This window comes from Haplochromis burtoni, unplaced genomic scaffold (genome assembly GCF_018398535.1).
Source record: "Haplochromis burtoni strain Fernald_Lab_line unplaced genomic scaffold, NCSU_Asbu1 Contig_71, whole genome shotgun sequence".
NCBI classification, from domain to species: Eukaryota; Metazoa; Chordata; class Actinopteri; order Cichliformes; family Cichlidae; genus Haplochromis; species Haplochromis burtoni.
This window is the reverse complement of record NW_024582432.1, coordinates 2,164,073-2,184,869: the sequence shown is the minus strand read 5'-3', so window position 1 is coordinate 2,184,869 and position 20,797 is coordinate 2,164,073. Positions and strand designations below refer to the sequence as shown.

General features: G+C 41.1%; 1 protein-coding gene across 1 annotated transcript in view; it reads right to left on the bottom strand.

Annotated features, from left to right (window-relative positions):
• The window catches only part of dnah9 (dynein, axonemal, heavy chain 9), a 183,886-nt gene that overhangs the window by 97,874 nt on the left and 65,215 nt on the right, over positions 1 to 20,797 (bottom strand). Inside the window, exons 37-47 of the mRNA XM_005923750.3 lie at positions 19,874 to 20,161; positions 15,949 to 16,159; positions 15,726 to 15,853; positions 15,309 to 15,417; positions 14,701 to 14,848; positions 13,978 to 14,152; positions 12,985 to 13,158; positions 11,652 to 11,859; positions 9,975 to 10,140; positions 9,174 to 9,276; positions 4,107 to 4,346 (exon numbers count right to left, since the gene is read on the bottom strand). Coding sequence (XP_005923812.1) covers positions 4,107 to 4,346; positions 9,174 to 9,276; positions 9,975 to 10,140; positions 11,652 to 11,859; positions 12,985 to 13,158; positions 13,978 to 14,152; positions 14,701 to 14,848; positions 15,309 to 15,417; positions 15,726 to 15,853; positions 15,949 to 16,159; positions 19,874 to 20,161 — 1,950 coding nt within the window. The remainder of the gene's footprint in view (positions 1 to 4,106; positions 4,347 to 9,173; positions 9,277 to 9,974; positions 10,141 to 11,651; positions 11,860 to 12,984; positions 13,159 to 13,977; positions 14,153 to 14,700; positions 14,849 to 15,308; positions 15,418 to 15,725; positions 15,854 to 15,948; positions 16,160 to 19,873; positions 20,162 to 20,797) is intronic.

The following is a 20,797-nucleotide window of genomic DNA, read 5'->3' as shown; positions in this document are numbered from 1 at the left end:
GTGTTTGGTGGATGATTGATGATTAATGCATCTCTAGAGAAAGCCAGTGTGATGCGACGGCTTTCCCACGGGGACGCTGACGATGAAGTCAGGCGGATCTCGTAACAGTCTCACCGCGTCACATAACAGGTGCCGTATAGGATGAGAACAGGCTGGAGAGGCGCCCAGGCACTGTTTGTTCCCCTCTGCACAGCGTTACCCAGGAGGCAGCGGCAGAGGCAAACAGATGCTGTGTGTTTCCAGCCCCAGAACTTATTCTAATCAACAGAATCATCTCCGGGGGTAAAGCCAGCTGAGTCTGATCTGACTCCATATCTGAGCCGGCTGAATGAGACAACTGGCTGCTAAATCCACTGTGTAATTGTGCAGATGGGAGGTGTGCTCTGGGTGTGGATGAGTGTTCTTAAGATGCAAACCTAGCCTGAGTAATGGACACCACTCCGGTTCTACCAAAGTTAAGACGTTTTCCACGGGAATGTGTGAATGATGTCATATTTTTGACTTTTAATAGATCCAGCTCTTTCTACTTCATTTCTTTGTTTAATGGTGTCAATCACGACTCCCCGCATTCATTGTGTACAAGTGTGCTTGAGCAAAACAAAACACCATATGGCACCTAACTCTATATAACAGTAATAATCACAGCCTTAGCTGTTAGCAGTATCACTTGAACAAACTGAGAGCAGACAGAACTTTGTTTTTCTTCTATCCAGCTGACTTTGGCATACTATCTCATCCTCCGTGCCCCTGATCTTTCATTGCTTTGTTCAACTCAGAGGAGAGAGATTAGAGAGCACTTGGTGTCGGCATGTATCTGTCTGTCGTTCTGTCTGCAGCAAGCTCGCTTTTCTCGTAGCCTGACAGCTGCTCCGAGCCCCAAACAATGCTTCCCCTGCTAACAAATGCACCCAGCTGACTATCTACAGAACATCATGCAGACATATTGTGTAGTCAGTACAGTTTGGCTTTGGTCTCTCTGCACCATCGTGTATTCTCTTTCTCTCCCTAGTCTCTGTCCTCCTCTTTCACTCCACATCCATCTTTCCCCCCGTCTCCTCCCTCGCCTCTCGAGCGTCGAGGAGCTCATTTAGGCTGACGTGGAGAAGACAAGCCCATGGATATGCCCGCTGGTCATGGCAGAGAACGAACGCTGGCAAACGGAGCTCTTTGACAATGCTCCCAGTCGGACGGCAAACTGTTTGTCTAGCCCTATTAGTGGAATTTGGCTACTGTACTTCACTTATAGTGCGTTTAATTTAACATCCGCAGGGTGGAATGATCAAACTAAAGCCCAGGAAAACTGAAGATTTATGGAGACAATGTGTCTGCTCTCTGTCTACTCGCCAACTTTTTTAAGGACAGGGTACTTTAAAAAGTTGGCGAGTAAAGGAAGGTAAAGTTTAGAAAGTATTAGCTCCTGTTAACTATTCAGCAACCTCCACTAACCTTAGAACTTTGCCAGCAAACAGCAACAATCTTCTCAAGATGCAGCCTTGACTGTTTTGTGGACCCGCTCCTTTTGTCATTTTCAAAAACACCTTTACACAGACCACTGCAAGCTCCCACAGAGCTTCTAAGCTTGGCTTTCTGCCTCATTAGTGTTGATTATAATGAGACAGCTTCCTCTGGCTACATCTCCAAGTTTTGAAGAAAAGAGGAAAAAATCAATTACAAAAAAAGTCCTCCAATTATCTCAGCTGAGGCAAACATCTGAAACATCAAGCTAGTAAATACTGACTGACAACTATTTAGGCCTCATGGCTGAAATGAGAGGAAACGTTTGTACTGTCAAGCCAAATACTTTCCCACTTTTGAAGGTGTAAAAGCACAGAGGTATGGCTGGGAAAATACTGCCGAGGCAGAGCTGTAAGCTAAGAGGTTTCTCGCCTCTACCCACCTGTCCTCGGGTCTTTGCGGCGAGAACTGAGTAAAAAAAAACTTCAAATAAGCTCCAGGAGTCCATTTTCTGGCTTTCTTTACATTTCCTCTCAGGATGGGGAGAGGAGACAGCTTTGACATTGTTTCCTCTTTGTGGTTATTAGATGTCCGATCTCGCTGTGCAGACCAATTAAAAAAAAAAAAAGATTTTGATGAAAGAGGCAGAATGGCTTATTTAAACACTAGCTTCAAAGTGTTGTGGTGCAATTTAATTCCCAACTTTTTGACGGCAATGATGTGTGTGATCTAGGACCTAGAAGCTAAGTCTTTAGGTGGTCAGGGCGAGTGCATTGGCAAGGACGATAAGTAGGCTTTAATCTTAAAGTGCAGAAGGCTCAGCATACTTCATCTGACAATCTGGTCTAAAAAGAGTCTCTCCTTGTGACGGCTGAACACTGACATTGCATCTACATCATGCAGTGATTTGCCAGGTGTGGTGGGATGGTTTAAAAACTTTATCTGGCTCTCTCTTTTCTTTCTTTCCTTAAACTCAGTGAGGCCTACCACATTATCTGTTATAGAAAAGTACCGTAACCCAGTGATGTAGGACTGTATGAATTTTGCCATCTAATATTGCTCTCTTCAGTGTTTGGCAATGCTAAAATATTTTTGTACTGTGTACTTGTCTATTCACTAAGTGTTGGTATTTTAGCAATGCCTGAAGGTCTAGCTATTCTAGCTTCTTGAGTTGCTGTTTCGAGCCCTCCAGTGTGCAGCACAGAGCTGTCTTTGCCATTCTTGCTTCTGGTGAGATAACCAAAGACACTCCCACATCTCCACATCACAGTGGTGTCCCCACTGGTTTTGCTGTTCTTCGATCGACACCATCCTTGGCGTGGGTCACAATAAACGTGAATAATAACTTTCCATCCACCCATAAATGAACAGCACATGAGGGTGCTGAAGCCTTTCCCAGTTGTAATAAGACAAAAGACAGGATACACCCTGGACACCCATTCATTAACATTCGCCTACGGCTAATTTAGAATCACATGTAGCATGAAAGTCTTTGGATTGTGAAAACCAAAAATTCCTAAAGCAGACCCACACAAGCACGCAGAGGAACTGCAAACTCAGCTGGTCACCAGGTTCAAACCTCACTGTGAATCGTAAGCACTGCATCACCACTTAAAGGAAAATCTTGATATTGTGACAAATATGCACAAATAACAATATTGCACATAGCTGCGTTCCTTTTTGTATGCTTTTATACAGTTACACTTGGAGACTCTCCTGCTGCCTCCCTGCACTTACATTTTGTGCTCAATGAATTTGAACTTGTCTACATTCTTCTGGGGCAGTGAAAGTTGTCACTTGAGGTCCATCATGTACCAGTCATTCTGAACCACACGACGTGCTTGGCAGACCACAGGCAGATGATTGCTGTCCTTTTAAGCTTTTGCTAATGGCCTTTTTAGATTCAGCTGCCATTTTGATTTTGATTGCTGGTATTTTTGGGCAGTTTTTGCTTTTAACTGACCGGCTTTGTTTGTCATGTTTGTGAGTTTTGCTTGCCCAAACTCTGGAGTGAAATTTTAGCCTATATGAAAAAAATCAAGATTAGAAAAGAATCTAAACTAGCATAGTTTCACACCTATATATTCTGCACAGTGAAAAACTCAGTTGGACCTCAGTTGGTCCTCTATAAACTCCAAGCTAAAATTATGAAAAATCTAGTTCCTATAGCTCAGTGGCTTAAAGCATTAATTATACAACGGAGGGTGTTAAATGAGAGCCTGCCCTCCATGAAACCGTGGAGGATTCTGACAGAAATATTGCCCCAAAAGCTTCTCCCCTGACAGCTACAGCGCTCTGATATTATATTCATTTAAATACATTAAATCATCACTAACACCCGTGGAAGTGCAAATCCATTCTATTTTCTGTTACACTTATTTCAGACTTATTTCTGGCTTTCAGACTCAGCTCTTAAATCAATAATCATTTAGATGAGAAATTAGTGATAGAAGCCTGGCTCTACCCGCATGGGAAGCAGAGCCGTAGAAACAGAAAGGAGCAAGTTAAAAGGAGTGATGTGGAAAAAAGCTCCCAACTTTATGGAGGTAACTTCTTGCCTTTCGTTGTGAGAAGTTTAGCTTGAGGTCATACCTCTCAAATAATTTCTGCATGGATAAATCCTTCTGGTGTATGTGCTCAGTATGCATCACCTGGAAAATGTTGGAGAGGTCTCGCAAGTTAAAGATGTAGTGGAACTTGACTGCGGTGGGGAGGAAGGCGGAGGAGACGCGCTGGTGCAAGGCCAGGGCTAACTGCACAAGGGTGGAGCAGCTCTTCTGCAGGGCAACACTGAAACCCTCTCCTCTCAGGTGCTGAGACAGAATGGAGGTGTAGATGGTGCTCAGGGCCTCGGCTCCGGGAAACGACAGGGCAAAAACTGAGAAGTGGCGCTATAGAGGGGGGCAGAGCATAAAGAAGGCAAGAGTACACACATGTTTGTCACTTATTATGCAGTCGGTTTGTTTCCAGAATGAAACCAAGGGTCACCTTGTGGGTGTTTGCAGCAATAAGTGAAGAAAGGCTGTCACTCAGTCAAGAATGACTTTAGAATTTAAATATGACAGGGTGAATGTCTGGGTGTACAAAGTGTGTGACTCCAGGTCAGTCAGAGTTTGTGTCTGTAAACAAAAGTCATTTTTAATCTAACTGCAGAGGACAAGGTCAGAAATAATCTGCATTTAGCCAAGTACCAAAACTTTCATTTATTAAACAAAAATGTCCCTCATACTATTGGTTGTCTGCTGCTCCACAACAAGATAAAGAAAATTAAGTGCTGTGAGAAACTATCGTCACTCAAATTTTAATATTAGACAAAGATAACCCAAATGAATACTAAATGCAGTTGGTAAATAATTTCATCTATAAGGAGGGAAAACAAGCGTGTAATCAAACACACGTAATCAAAGTCCAGACTTAAATCTGATAGAGATGTGTTGTCATGACCTTAAACAGGCCCTTCATGCTCAAAAATCCTCCTGTGGTTGAAATAAGACAATTCTGCAAAGAAGAGTGGGCCAAAGTTCCCCCACAGCAATGTGAAAGACTCATTGCCAGTTATCGCAAATGCTTGATTGCAATTCGCTGCCAAGGGTGACACAACCAGTAATTAGGTTTATAGGACAATTACATTTTCCCATAGGGCCTGCTAAGTTTGTAAAGCTTTTTTCCCCACTTAATAAATTGAAATATTTCCTGGAGCAGCAAGTGTATTTTACTCCACAGTTAAAAAACAGTCCCTAGAAACATTAGTATTTACACCTGCTCTCTCATTCCACAAAGTTCGTTTTTAAAAAACATCAGAGACAGACGGAGTGTTTTACTCTCCTACCTATCATGTGTGCAGCACTGATAGTACAACTGCTGGAAATCTCTCCTGCTGAATCACCTCCTCCTGCCCCTAATAAAGTACACTAAATACCTTCAGACCGTTGATCTCTCTCTTCTTTAACGCTGTAGCCATGTACCAAAGTTTGTCCCCCAACCTCTTCATTGCAGGCATGTCTCACTAACTTTTCTACAAGCTGTTTCAGTGTAATGACAAGCGGCACCCTGACCTACCGTCATCTGTTCTTTTTCTACCAGAGGAAGCAATCGCAACAGTATCGAAAAGAATTCAGTCCAACAATCTTCCTACAGTTGAGCATTACACTCTGGACCTGAATGTTCTGTGAGAACGTTTTGATGTTCATGCTAAACTCCTTTTAAATCGGAGTCTGCAGCATTGTTCTCTTATCTAAGACCTGCAGCTGTTGATCTACTCCTTCAGATGTTAGATATGATGCTAGCTACAAAATCATTTAGTGACAATATGGCAAACAATGCTCAAACGACAACTAATTGATGTCAGTCTCAATCTGTGTTTTGATTCTTTCACTTATTAAATTCTTGATCTTTGACAGATGTTTGTTTTACCACATTTACTCTTTACAGCTTTACTGATACACCTGTCTATCCTCTCATTCTCACATATCGTTAGCTTCATAGCATAAGTGCCTAAGTCATTTTTTGGTCAAATTGAGATTTTTGCCTAACTTTACTCCCCTACCACTGCTGCATCATCCTGTCCGTCACAAAAAAAACACAAAAAAATGACTTAGGCACTTATGCTATGAAGCTAACGATATGTATTCTGTCTTGATTCCGCTCTTCTCTCCAAAGCATGCCTCCACCTTCATCAACACACTGAAAGCAAACATTATATCAACTGGACCAGCCCCCTTTCTGTTCTCCATGCACTTCAAAGCTGCCCTCACTTCTGCTTACTAATCCTCTGAACATTTTCTTTATTCAACTCCACTCTTTCATATGTACATTTCCATCTGTATCCTTAATCTTCCTGGCCAGCTGCATATCTTTTCCAGCTCAGTTTCTGTGCCTCACCAATTGTTACAGGTCCTTTTCTCTTTCCTTATGTCCAGCCTCACATATAACTCACCATAATCTTTTAACCACCTCTCTCTTTGCCGTATACCAAGCCTCCCAGTAGTCCTGTCTACTTTCTTCATCTCTGCTTGTTCCACTTTTTATTTGCCAGCATCTTCTTTTAAATAATCCTTTACTTCCTTATTCCACCAATTCCATTCCAAGTCTCCTGTCCTATTTTCTCTGTGCAGAAAATACACTAAACACCTTCTTGGCAGGTTCCCTCACCACTTCAGCTGTACTTTCACAGTCTTCTGATAACTTTTCCCTACCACCCAGAGCCCATCTCAGCTCCTCCCTGAACTCTGCACAATATTAGTAACAGTAAAGCAAGTAGAATAAAATTTTATTTTTATAGCACCTTTCGAGACAAAGCTCATAAAGTGCTTCACAACCAAGCCAGAGCATTAAAATCACATAAATAAATATTTATTTTTCAACTACCACCCTTTAATCATTGCGTCTACTTTCCCTCGCTTCCTCTTCTTGATTTCCAAAGCCAACATCCGAGGTTGCCTAGCTACACTCTCCTCTGACACCACCTTGCAGTCTCCTATCTTTTTTACACTGCACCTTCTACAGAGGATGTAGTTTACCTCCCACCACTCTTATATGTTATCCTGTTTTCCACACTCTTCCTGAAATATGTGTTCAACACAGCCATTTCCATCCTTTTAGCAAAATCCACTGCTATCGGCCTGTTTACATTCCTCTCCTTAACCTACCCAACAGCTCCTCGTCATCTTTGTTCACTTCATGTCCACTGAAGTCTGGTCCAGTCACCACTCTCAGTCCACTAGTGATACTCTCTACCACTTCATTCAACTTACTCCAGGAGTCCTCTTTCTCTTCTAACTGACATCTAACTCACAGGGCACATCCAGTGACAACATTCACCCTTCAATTTCCAGCTTCTAACTTCTGATCCTGTTTGGCACTCTTTACCTTTATAACACTATTCACACTGTTCCTACTCAACTTCATATCTACACCCTAACAGAACAGTTTGAATCTACCTCCAACGCTCTTGGCCTTGCGTCCCTTCCCAATAATACATCTACTGTCTTTCATTCCACTCTGGCTGCAACCTCCTTCTTAACCTTTCATCTCTATTATTTTCTAGTGGATGGTTCCCCATTTTACATATGGTCTCAGATTAGGCATGGCAGTGCAGAGTCAAACAGCTTTTCCTGGGACATAACATAGAGGACTCTGTCCTCCCACAGTTTTACTGCTCTTTTGACATTGCTTTTACTGAGACTGTAACTGAAACAACTAGATTCATACAGCAGAGACAGATAGACAACTGTAAACATGGAAAACAACTCTTCAAAGCATCAAACGAGTTAGTTTTTCTAATAGTTGTTGTTATAAAACATTTCTATCATGACTGTTTGTGCATGCTTTACATAAATGTTATAAATGCCTCTTTGAAGTCATCTTTACATCCCTTTGTAAAGCATTATAAATTACCTTGTGTCTGAATAGTGCTACACGAATCAATTTGACTAGTGTTGTAGTAAATAGACCTAGGCACTTTGCAGTTGTCGAGTTGATCACAAATGCTGACAGAAAATATTCTATAGTCAAACAATGAACCCAAGCACACCAGCAAGTTAACGAAAGAGAGGCCAAAATAGAAGCAAGGTGTTGCAGTGGCCCAGTCAAGCCTACATCTTAATCCATGTGGAATCAGTCGGTAGGACCTCAATAAACAAAAGTTTTGCCATAACGATGCCATTAATAAATTTATACATAACATTATTACTGCACCTAAGCTACTGAATGGGGTGTGCATTTTCTTTTACTTTAGACTGAAACCAATGTATTTTAAAAACTAGCAGCTTGATGTGACCCAGCTGTGATGTTGCTCTGCTACATTTGTTGGAGACAGGGCTGGATAAACCTGACATCACAGCAAAGCATGTAATAGACACGCTGGCTGAATATACTGTAAATAATGGAATTGGAGCTGCTCTGCTGGAAAAACTATGTGATGATATGGTTTTTAAAATTACCCACATCGTTTTTCTGTATTATATATTAAAAATACCAAACAATATGCCTACACTTCTGCTATATCTGTGAATCAGTACTGAGTGGTGACTTGTAATATCACATTACAATGTCCTCATCATGCTGCACACTGGCTTATTATGTTTCTAATACTATATATTTGCAGAAGTTGTTTACAACTTCTTTAACTCTGACCCTGCAATCTTCTGTAGTATAGCCCCTCTGTACGGCAGAAAGCCACATGAATGTATATTGGGATATTTTCTTTTTTTCTTTTCTAATTTCTTACATTAGATTAGTTGTGTGTGTGATAACGCAAAGCCACACAAATAGGCAAGAATAAATGCGGCACCACCCTCAGGCAAACCAGTCTAATTTTCTAAATGCTGAATTATAATGTTGAGAAATGATGGAGTTAACGCTTCCTGAAAGTTTTGTCAAAATCTAATCAACTCTGCATGAAGGAACAGACAAATTAACAAAGAGAGAAACAAACAATTTGGCAAATTCACAAGGAAGAAATAAATGACTGTAAAACAGCATATTTAGATTAACTTAGTCCTAGACTAAAAGTAAAGGTCAGTGAAAAGGGTCTAGGACTGGGCTAAATTCACATCTGCTAAACTTGTCGATAATGGTTCTGAATTCAAACTCAGAAAGCAAATTTAAAGAAAAACTGATAACGTGTGAGATGTAGTGCACGTGAAACCTCAGCAGCGAGTTGCATAACCAGTGGATCACAGCGTGCTGGGAGGCCGAATGTGTGTGTGTGTGTGTACCTGCAACCGTGGATTTATGATGAAGCTGCCAGCTGTGGGGTTCATGCAGGACACGTATTGAACGTTGTGTATTTCCTTCAGAAGCAGCTTATTACGCTCATACCTGGGAGTCCACACACACATGCAGAAAAAAATCACTCTTTAACAGTCTTGCATGCAGAAAAATACTCATGCCCCCTGTCTCTAATACACACACACACACCCACACACACTTTTGCAGATATGGACGCCTCAGCTCCCACTTAAGCTGGCGTGGCACAGCAGCATCCTCCTTCCTCTAAATTTCATACCTGAAATCCTCCTAGCATATCTCTAATGGGCTGACCGTGTCTAAGCCAGTTAGCCTGTGTCTGACGCACTGGAACCATGTTCAGAATGGCTTCACTGTGTCAGAGAGATGAGCAACAAAATCCTTTTAAGGCGAATCACACAAGCCTGCTCCCACATTTGACTTTTGACACTCATAAAAGTTGTAGCATATTGATACTAAGGCAGGGATTTCTGTGAATACTAAAATGAGGGAGTTTTCAGAGGAAAGCTGCGAATTATTAACATTTCACAGCTATCAGCTACTGGCACTCAATTATCTGAATGATCCCTTTATCTGTTAATACAGGGAGAAATTGTCAAAACTGTCCATCATTTGAGCAATTAAAGCGGTGCTGATGTAGCATTTTCTGAAAATCACCTCTGACAGCACAACCTATAAGTATAATGTTCCTCCTTCAAGCAGCACGTGTATATTCTCTCCCATACATGTGTGGAAACTGCACAACTACATGATAAATGACAGCGCCTTACCAGTGGTTGTAGTCCATGTGTTGGCGTATTAGTGTGTGAGGCTGAACCGTGCCATATGCATCCACCTCAGGCATGTTCATGTCGTCTATGAAGTAGATCAGTCTTCTGCTGCCTGGGGGTCCGTAGTTGCGCCCTGCTTTCTTCTCAAGGGGTTTTTCTAACACAGCTGTGCGGGAGATGAATGAAAGAGCAGACAGCAGAAAGAGGAAAATCAGCACAGAGGAAACTGTAACTGAAAAACAGCATTTACAGAGTAGCTTCGAATCTGGGAGTTGGGGTCATTTTGACTTTAGAAGAACACCCAAGGCAATGATAACTAATATGTAAGAAAAATTATTCCACTATACGAAATATAATTTTCTATTATTCTCTTTTTGCTGTTGTAGTATTTTTAACTTTTTAGGTCTCAGTGTGATTTACATTAAAAGAAGAAAAAAAAGAAAAATATTAATTGACATTTCAAGTGAGCTGCAACATGCAAAGAGCAGTTAGACATTTCTGTGTGTTAAGCACTGACAAGAAAAAGACACAAGGACACAGGGTACAGGCACTAAAGCAGTCTGAGGTGTCCCAATATGGGAAATAAAGATTCGGATCAGCAGCATTACCCATGCTACATTTGCATGGATGTACGTATGTATTTCTTTTGATAAACTGTATCTTCAACCTTCGGAGGCCCAAGTTGTCATGACGACTCTGACACTAACTCTAAGGCAATTGTCTCTGATGACTTAGACTTCACAGGGTTAACCAGCAGCTAAAGACAAACACAGATTTGTTATTTATATTTGCAGTAATTTACATTTGGCTGCTCTGTTCTGGGACTCTGTGTCCTGACAGAGACCCCAACACAGAAAAGACCGAGTATCCCTGATTAAAGATCATATACTACGGAGCCCCGCAGGGGACATGGGAGAAAAAAAAAATTAAGACGGACTTTTGCGAGATCTCGCAAAACTTTTGCGAGATCCCGAGATAGTTTTGCGAGATCTCGCAAAAGTCCGTCTTAATTTTTTTTTCTCCCATGTCCCCTGCGGGGCTCCATAATATACATATCCTTTAACATAAAAATATTCTACTTTTTATTCTTTTCTTTTTTTTGTTTTTTTACAATGTTTATGTAAAACAAACTGTAAAATTATGTAAAATAACTTTTATATTAATGTTGATGTTTTCAAATTTTCTGAGTAACATTACAGAAACACAGCTATGGCTATATAAATCATGCAATCATGATTTCATATGTCTCTCTGTAAGGATCACTGTGAGTTGGTCAGCATCAGTAGAAGAAATACTGGTGACTTCCAGTGCTACCCCTCAGTCTCCAAGTAAACACATTTATGGGGATAAAAATCCTCTGTTGCCACATTCTTAAGTTATCACATTCACAAAACTTGACCTCTGACCTTGACCTTGAGGTCAAAGCCACTAAGATTCAAAATCATCGCAGATTTTTAGTAGATACACGATGGTATCAAAGTCACGAACTGCCTGCATAGCCGGCTTGGTGAAATCAATACTCTATCAGTCTTTTATGAATGAGGGGTAAAAAAACAAACTCCATCAGTACTATGACCTCATGCAACAGCGTAGCACAGTTATTTAATCAATTACAGTCCTTCAGATGCACAGCTTAAACAGAGAGGTGTGCCATTTGCCATTTTAAATCATTCCTACCTTGAAGCATAGCAGATGTGGTATAATAGTTAAAAGGGACATTTTTGATCATATATTTCTCTGCATCCAGTGATCCCAGTTTTTCCCCAACCAGAACAGACTTCCCGGTGCCAGCGTTTCCAACCAGCATGACAGGCCTTCGGTACTCCAGCAGATGGTCCAAGAAGTAACGAACTCGAATGGTCTCTGTAGTGTGGACCAGGCATGCCTGCAACATGGGAATCATTCACAAATATTTGATACACATTGTCTGATGGGAACACTAGTAAAAGACTGTTCAGTGTCGTTATTATACCTCATACATTCCTTGTTATTCTATACCGTTTTGTTTCCTCGTATTCCTAATTGTCTAAATCGTGTAATATTGCAAAGCCGCTCCTTTGTCCTTTGTGTGTTTGTTACCTGATTTGCATAGTGAGTGCCCACCAATGTACAAGATCAGCTTGTATTCAAGAGTTGGATTACGGTATTAACTTTTACTCTGCCTCTATCCTGTTTTTCACTCGCTGGGCCCACATCCTCATTTTAGGTTTGACAGCGGCTCCCGGGCCTGGCAGATCCCCATAGAAGTAAAGAAGTTAAAGAAGTGAAAAGGGGATGGAGGGTGGGGCACGTAAATGAGAATGAACGGCTTGTAGAACTGGGGGAACCTATATAGATGAGAACCGGAAGGAGCGTGTTTGGAGGTGTGGTCCAGCTCCTGAAATTCAGATACTTTATCTCCAATTGAGTCCCCATCCTGCTGCTATGCACAACAGGAAGAACTACTGTAGCTACTTTAAATTCTAGGTGTATTATTCTGATCACTTTTTCTCATGTGGACAGGTCTTTAAAACATTAGCTATGGTTGACATAAAGACAAGCGCTTGTCTATTCACACATCTAGAGCATTTGGAGTTACGTTACAGCCACCTGCAGAATGTAATCCTAATTCTGTGACAGTTTTCACAAACCCTTGGTGAACATGCCTTGGTGTTAACTTTTGCTCAAAGTTGTCCAATGTGTCAAATTTGTCGGCTGACATTGTGATAGTCTATACTTTAAAACAGTAAATATTCTGTTAGAACTTCCAAAGAAATGAATTTTTTCAAACCCTTTTGGAGCAATTTTTAACAGTAGTTTTTATTTAAAGGGATAAGCTTTGGATCATACAAATTAATGTTAGTTTAAATGTTTAATAATAACTGCCAACATTAATGCCTTGAGGTTTTCAAGATGGCTACTGATTGGCTGGTTGGAACATTTAGTCACGTAAATAGCACATAAAACCTAAGAAAGCAAAGAATGAAAGAAAACACACAAAAAAGCATCTAATCTAAAACCTTTGTTGTACCTGAAGTGGTGTGTCTGCATCCATCTCAAACTTGGGCACCATCTTGGACCAGGGTTCAAACTTCTTACTCTTGGGGTCGATGTAGTAATCAAACACGGTGCCCTGGGTAGGGAACTTGATGGTTTTGAACTCGGTCACCCACCACTTGCTGAACTCCACTCTGTAGTCAACCAGCTGTGCTCACACAGAGCACACATGCAGAGACACAGAGGGTAGGCGAGCGGTCAATACTCTAAAATGACTTCCCCTCTGCTTCTTTTCTGTACAGTAGCGATGGATCTATGTGTTTGATTTATACTGGTGCGAATGCAAACCAGAGGACAAATAAATGGCAGCAATATAGTGATCCAGCTACAGCAGATGAAGGGTGGAAAATAAGAGATGGCAGGCGTATCTATGCATCTCTGCGATTCAGACGGTGAAGTAGCCTCATCACCTGCTGGCTGGCAGCTCCTCGCCTTCCTCTCTGCCTCCCCACTCCTTCCTACCTGTCTTCTCTATTCACTACCAACTCTCCAGTCAATAAAACCACTTAGCATTTAAATGCATCTGTGATGGGAAAATAAAGTGGAGTACATTTGTACCAAGGGGAAAGCAGTTTTATCCCATAACTTAGACGGACGCGCTTACTGTACGGCACTAACTGGATTGCTTAGCAACTGTTCGCCATGGCTCTCCTGCTGATTTAAATTCAGCCAGTCTGTGTGTTGTTCAGGGGGAATGGAGTCCACTTCATTTTCAGATGAAGATCTCTCCCTTTTAAAACCCCTGCCATTTCTTCAACTGAAAATAACATTGAAATGACTTTTCACGAATAGAGACACAGAGTTGAGTTGCATAAGAGCCATCACGGATGGAATAATACCAAGTGCAAGAAACTCTTTCAGGAAGGGGTTATGGGGAAAAAAATTATTCAGCTGTTTCAGTTATTTCCCATTCTTTTCCTTCTTTATGCAACCACTTATCTCACACGCCTAGAGCCCTATGCAGTACCTGGTCTTGAAACATGGCCCCTCCAAAGGCCCAGACCGCAGCAAAGACAAAATAGAGCTCATAAAGTTCTTTGGCACAGTCTGCCGGGGTGTTTTCTGGAGTCAGAAGACATTCCAGCAAGTAGCACAGCATCTGGACCAGACTCTGCTCAGGGATAGGGATGATCTTCTTAAACCTGAACAAAGATAGACGCATTACATCACACGATTCAAGCATTGTAGTCGTCTCATGTTCCTCATTCAGTACATAAAGGAACAACTGTGTACACAGCAAACAATAAAATGTTAAACTCTGGTGTTACAATCTGCAGTTTTGAATTGGATCACATGTTTCTTTTCCTCATTTAACAGAACAAACACAGCTTCTTTCAATTGAACACACTGAATTATGTTGAAGTCCAAGAAAAGAGATGACATATTTATGAGCTGTGGCACAGTGGTTCCATACACACTGTCTCACATTGTGAACAAATTTGCCCTCCTCTGCTTCCTGTTTTTGCTGTGTGCTCTAATAGGAGCAGTGATGGAGGTGTTGGAAGAGGCGAGTGGTCCTGTATAGAAAGCATCATCCAATTCTGCTGACTCAGTCCGTGTTTGCTCGTCTAACACGCCCACTTAGTACCATTTGTTACGTGTTATGTCACACCCCCAACATCCTGCGTCAATATATGACTCCATGCACTTCCTGTTACAGTGGCACAAAGCCACAGAGGAGCTGCGTTACCTCGACCTGAGTGCTTCCAGGCAAGGTGGGATATACTTGTCAAAGAGAATGGTCAGGTTGGCCTTCTCTGACTGGACTTTCCTCTTGTCGATCCAGCTTGACACTGGTGGATTCCACCCAAGGTCTGCTGGGTTTATGTAAAGGATGCCTGAAAAAAACAGAGTAAGATTTAAATTGATCACATTCAGGTTTACAGTGTTTATAACAGGGCTGGATTTAGGCAACAATATTTTTTGGACTTCTGCTGAACCCCCCACCCTACCTTCCATTGACCAAGCATGCCATATATAAAAGATGGATGGAACCACTATGACATCAGCCACTGACTTTGGAGCTTTTGCACCTTTTGGCCACTGCAACTTCATTTTTTGGAGCTAGAAGTGACCATACCTGAATGAGAGAGTGGAGTGCTAAGCTATTAGCTAACACTACCCAGCTTGGTTCACAAGTTCACAAACACACATATTGCTAATTAGAGCTATGTGACAGACACACAAAATAATTAAATCATATTTAACTTAGTGGCCCACAGTGAATTTGGTCCTTTTTAAACACTTATCAGAAGAGCAAAAGTAAAACAGTGAGAAAAGAGGAATAACAAGAACTACCCGCTCTGGATACAGTAGCAGGGGTGGCAGTGCGAAGGTGGCTGATCTCAAACACCAGCCTCATGGTGGGGTTCAAAGGGATCCGCTCATTACTGGCCAGAGTCAGCACCTAACAAGAGGGGAAAGCAGATTTTCACATACAGAAATAACAGAAATAACTTAAACAGAATGTGTTCTTTTTGTGCCTGACACACAGTCCAAGCCTCTTTTTACATGCAGACACCGTTATTCACTCTCTCATTCAGAAAGTACAAACAGTTTACTATCCTTTTGTATCAGTGATGAGTCAACCACGTTCCCTTTTCATATCTGAATGCTCGTTCAGTGAACAACAGACAGTCTTTTATTCTGTGTCAAACTGACATTTTCTTTAAATCAATACAAGCACACACTCGCATGTGTTTAATTCAATAGCACCTTGTTGTCATCCATGACTGTATTGAGTGACTCAATCCACATTGGGTCAATGTCTCCATCCAAAACAATCCACTTTGGTCCGCCGTGACTAATGTTGGCCAATTCGCGCATTATATTGGAGAACAGACCTGCAGGAAGGACATGAGACATTTTGGATGTTTGAGACAGGTCACTAAACACTTTGCACTGATCACATTGTATCTGTGAAGGACTCTGTAATCACCATCTTTCCACTCTCGGGTTGCTGGGTTGATGATGCCAAAGAGCTCGTCATTGGTCACAGCCTTAGGGTTGAGGTCTGCCCACACGGGCCGACGCTTCATGTTCTGATAGGTCCTGTGGAGTGATCTCATCACCTGGCTCTTCCCAGTGCCTGCATTCCCTATCACAAACACAGAGTGACGCACTGCCAGCAGTTCATCCAGCTGCACCACCTAATAGACAGACACAGTTTAACATTAGAAATTCTTTTTTGTATATAGACACAGAGAAAACATAACACTGAGGACTAAATTCCCTTACAAAATATGCAAATATGTAGCTTTCTGTGTACCCTGTGGTGCTCAGTCTACTGCAACTCCTCCTTGTTATTCTGCTATAATATATATGCAGAATGACAGGAGTGTGATGCATTGCAGTGCAGCACAGCAGCTTAGTACACTGTTCACAGACCACGATAAATGACAGCAGTTGTTTTCAGGGAGGACAGATCTCTGCACATACTACTATGTCTGCATAATCAAAATGCCACCCAACCTATTTTACACAGTATAATTATGTGTCCTCCTCTGAAAACCAAACAATTTAATGAATTAAAAAGACATTTTAAGATAGCATTAATAAATGCAGGCAAACAAATATGCAGACAATTAAACAGAACTGATAGAGAAGGGCATTTGGTCAGTCTCCACTAAGACCAAGTTTTGATGTTATTTGGATCTCCTTTGTTTCCTTTTCATACGCTCCACCTCGCCTCTCGTTTTATGGTGCTCGGTTTGCTAGTTTTGTGAAATCCAGAACTATTTTCTGTTGCAACAAGAGCAAAGATGTCCCTAACAGATGGTATGGGCCCAAAGAGCCCTGATCTCAGCACTATGGAGTCAGTCTGGGTTTACTTTGAAAATACAGAAGAAACTGAAGCAGACTAAATCTACAAAAGAACAGTGGGAGGTTCTCCAAGATTGTCTAAAGCAGCAGTGCATAAGGAGAAGTGATGCTGCTTTGAATGTAAATATTAGGTCAATATTAGGTTGTCTCTGCCCAACCATCTTTTTACAGTCTTTCTATTTTCCTCGCTCTTTTCAGGTCAAATTCAAATTCAAATTTTATTTGTCACACACACACAACCATACACAGTATGACATGGGGGTGAAATGCTTGTAGTTGTACAATGCCCAACCATTAAATGACAGAAAAAAGTTTTACAGTATTTACAATTTACAGGTTACTACAAAATTTACAAATTAACTTAGAAATTTACAGTAAAAGTCTTGTTGTTGGCCCCGTGTTTCTCTGTATGTTTCTGGCAGGGCGTCATTAAATACCCCTTTAAATAACCATGTACTTAATCAAGTTACTATAATCCAGCTCTTATTGAACGATTGAAGATTGTTACTAAAGACTGGACACAAAACACTATATGTCAGGTTGTAGTTTACTTGTCTTGTTTAGATGGCCCTCATTAGTGAAAGACATTATTTGTCTCCCTGTGTCTCAGTTAAGCTACCAGCACCACACACACCTTGCTTCCAGCTCTCTCACCAGTCTGACTTGCTCTCAACCTCAAGACACTAGCTGACTTGTCCCCCAGCCAAACATTTGATTCAACAGCACCTAGCCAACAAAAAACACAACTTTCAAGCGACAAAAAAACCTTATTTACTGTAACCCCTCACTTTCCCCACTTTTATAACACATTTATTTGTTTTAGCTTTTTCTCTCATCTTTTGTATAAAAAACCCCCATTCAAATCTGTTTATGGCATTAAAAGGATACTTTTTCCCCACAGTAATATGTACCTACACTGGTTAACCATAACATTAAAGCTGTATAGTATTTTATAGATTTAATCAATCATAATATATGCAGTATAGAAAGTTGTCTGTACTATTTTTAGTACTTTTTATAACTATCATGAAGCACAGTCCTCTCGTGCTCTTTAAAATCCAGGGTGAGCGCACTGCTAATGTGTATCACTATTTTATCCCAGGCCATGAAGTTATTGGTACCTAAACCAAAGTCACAAAGGAAAAAGTACAAAGTGAGTCAAAATGAGGGAGTAACTTTAAAATGAAACAAGAAAGCAGAACACAAAACTCTCAAATTGGGATATGAACTGTAGCCTGGCTGAGAAACTTGTTTATTACACCGCCACCCTTCCTGCCTCCTTATCGAGACTCTTTAAAACAGGACCATTAGCCCGGTTCTCAATATTGCTGTGCACTGATGCATTGAGGCACCAGTGCCAATGGGCACCTTGTACATATATCTGCAATACTCACCTCTTATAACAAAAGCACCGCTGTTTGACACACTGGGCCACTGGGGTTGCCCTGTAGATGGTATGAATAAAAGTAACACCTAAGTGAATTTTAGGATCCAAGGTTTCTGTCCCTGCAGCTCACAATGAGATGATCAACGTCATCTGTCAGATGATAGAAGTGCTAAAGAATCTGCACTGATAATTACATATTTTGCTAAATGTGTATTTTAATTGTTTAACACTAATGTGTATTGCTGTGATTTGGCTCTATATAAATACAACTGAACTGAATTGAATTGAAGTATCAGTGTTGTGGATGATCTGTGTGTATTCTTTTGTGTACATAAAGAGAGAGGAGACTTAAAAATTCTATTTTTTAATTGTTTTTCTAATTAAGTTTGCAGGAGTGCTCTTTTAGGATCACAAGACCCTAAACACACAATGCTTTTTAGCTTAATGTTTCAGCAATATACTGCTTTTAAATACAATGTGCTGTTGAAAATGTTGTCAATTAACCTAAATGGCAAACTAGAAATAAAATATCTAAACAGTTTGCTTTTCTTTCACCACAGAAACTGCAGCATTTCTTGATTTTTAGAACTGCAAATTAACTGGCTCCAAAATTCCTTTGTGGGTTCAGACTTCTTCATTTCTGGGTTAACATATTCAGTATGAGTGGACACCGCAGAGTGATTTAAAAAAAGAGTGACAGAGACAAAAAAAAGAGAGAAAGATATTTCCTCCCCAGTTCCGCTGTAACATACACCCAATCAATGCCATCGACCCGGCTTCTTGGGGCTCCTTCTCCACATCCATTCAGCCAGAGCACAGACAGCTTTGCACTCTCAAAGACCCTGGCTGATTACCGCTTTGATGTGGGGAGGACTAATGCTAGCACAGGCTAACACTAAAGGTATGCTCTTGCCCTCCCCCCTTAACGGTCTGAAATCAAAAGGTTTGCTACACAAACATAGAAGTAAAAGTTCAGGCTCTGGGTGTGGACGGTTGTTATTGACCGCTCTGCAATTCTCTCCCTCTCTTGCTCTGTTTCTCCTCCTCTTTGTTTATTTCTGTGGCTGGCTCTCACAATGTCAGGGTTAAGTGGCATGGTGCAGCGCAAGCCTCCATTGATGGAGTGTTATTATGTGGTTCCGTGTCTATTTGACCTGAGGCAGATTGCACTTATTTCCCCTGGTCCTGCGTACATCTGTCTCTGACATACAATGCCTTCTATTGAGAGTCTGTATGTGTGTATCTGTATGTAATATAATGACTAGAATTAGGTCATCAGCTTGGGCACCTGAACTCTCATTGGTTTTCAGCAATATTTGCCCAATTCATCCAGATGCTGGTGTCTTGTTTGACACTAATGTGTATTTCCCAGTGGAACATTATGACATGAGGTAAACAGCTTTTGGAAAGAACTAAGATAAATCTAAATGAAAGTGCTACAACTGTAATATCTATCTAAATTGTTAAAGATGAAACCCCCCATCTGGGGACCTGGCTCATGCTTCTCAGACAACTTGTGATTATGTTTGCTTTCATCCTGAGCTTTGCAACTGACTTACACTCATACGGGTCCTTCATTTATTCAGCTGTAATGAAAATACAATTGGATAAACTGCAGCAGATAACCCTGAAGACTGTCAGGGAGTAACCACACCTTTAGTACAAAATTTTCCTCGGCTTGCAGCTTCAAGTCCAGGATGGACTCCCTCACGCCCTTCTCAAAGTCCAGGTCTCTCTTCCTGGGGACGTCCAAGGCAGGGAACAAGTCTCCTATTAGTCCCATGAAAACAGGCATGTCATCGGTCACGATCTTCGGAATGTTGAAGTCTCTGAGAGCTCGCATTAGCACCTGGTCCTCAGCTCTGCCGGGGTCTCCTCGCTTCAGAGAGCCGGCCACCACCAGGACTGACTTGATGGCTCGGAGACCCCAGTCATAGTGGTCCTACAGAAATATACACACCGCTCTTATTAGAACCTTTTTCATCGACAAGCTCATCACCTTTTAAAAAATGTTTTTATGGAGGATAATTAAGCAATTCAATCTTAGAGAAATAACAAGACTAAATATGCAACTCTATTTACTTGATCATTTCTGACTTTGTGTAAAAACCTATACTACCTCAGGTTCAATTTAGAACATATCTAAAGCTGCCACCTGTGTTGGATGACTGTATCTAAAGGCATTTGCATAATGGCAGAAGTATAATATCACACAGTTTTTGACTTCCATCCAGAGGCTCTCCAAATAACATGGGAGAGTAAGGCAACACACAAACATACACACACACACACTCGTTTTCATATCTTTGTGAGGACATCTAATTGACATAATGCTTTCCCTAGCCGCTTATCCTAAGCCTAACCATCAAAAATGAATGCCTAACTCTAACCCTTAGCTTAAAGCTAACCATAACCTAATTGTAACCTTGACACTAAAACCACATTTTGAGCCTCAAAAATGCCTTCAAACTTGTGGGGACCGGGATTTTGGTCCCCATAAGGGCTGTTGGTCCCCACAAGTATAGTAAATTTCCAATTTTTGGTCCCCACAAAGATATTAATAAACGCACACACACAC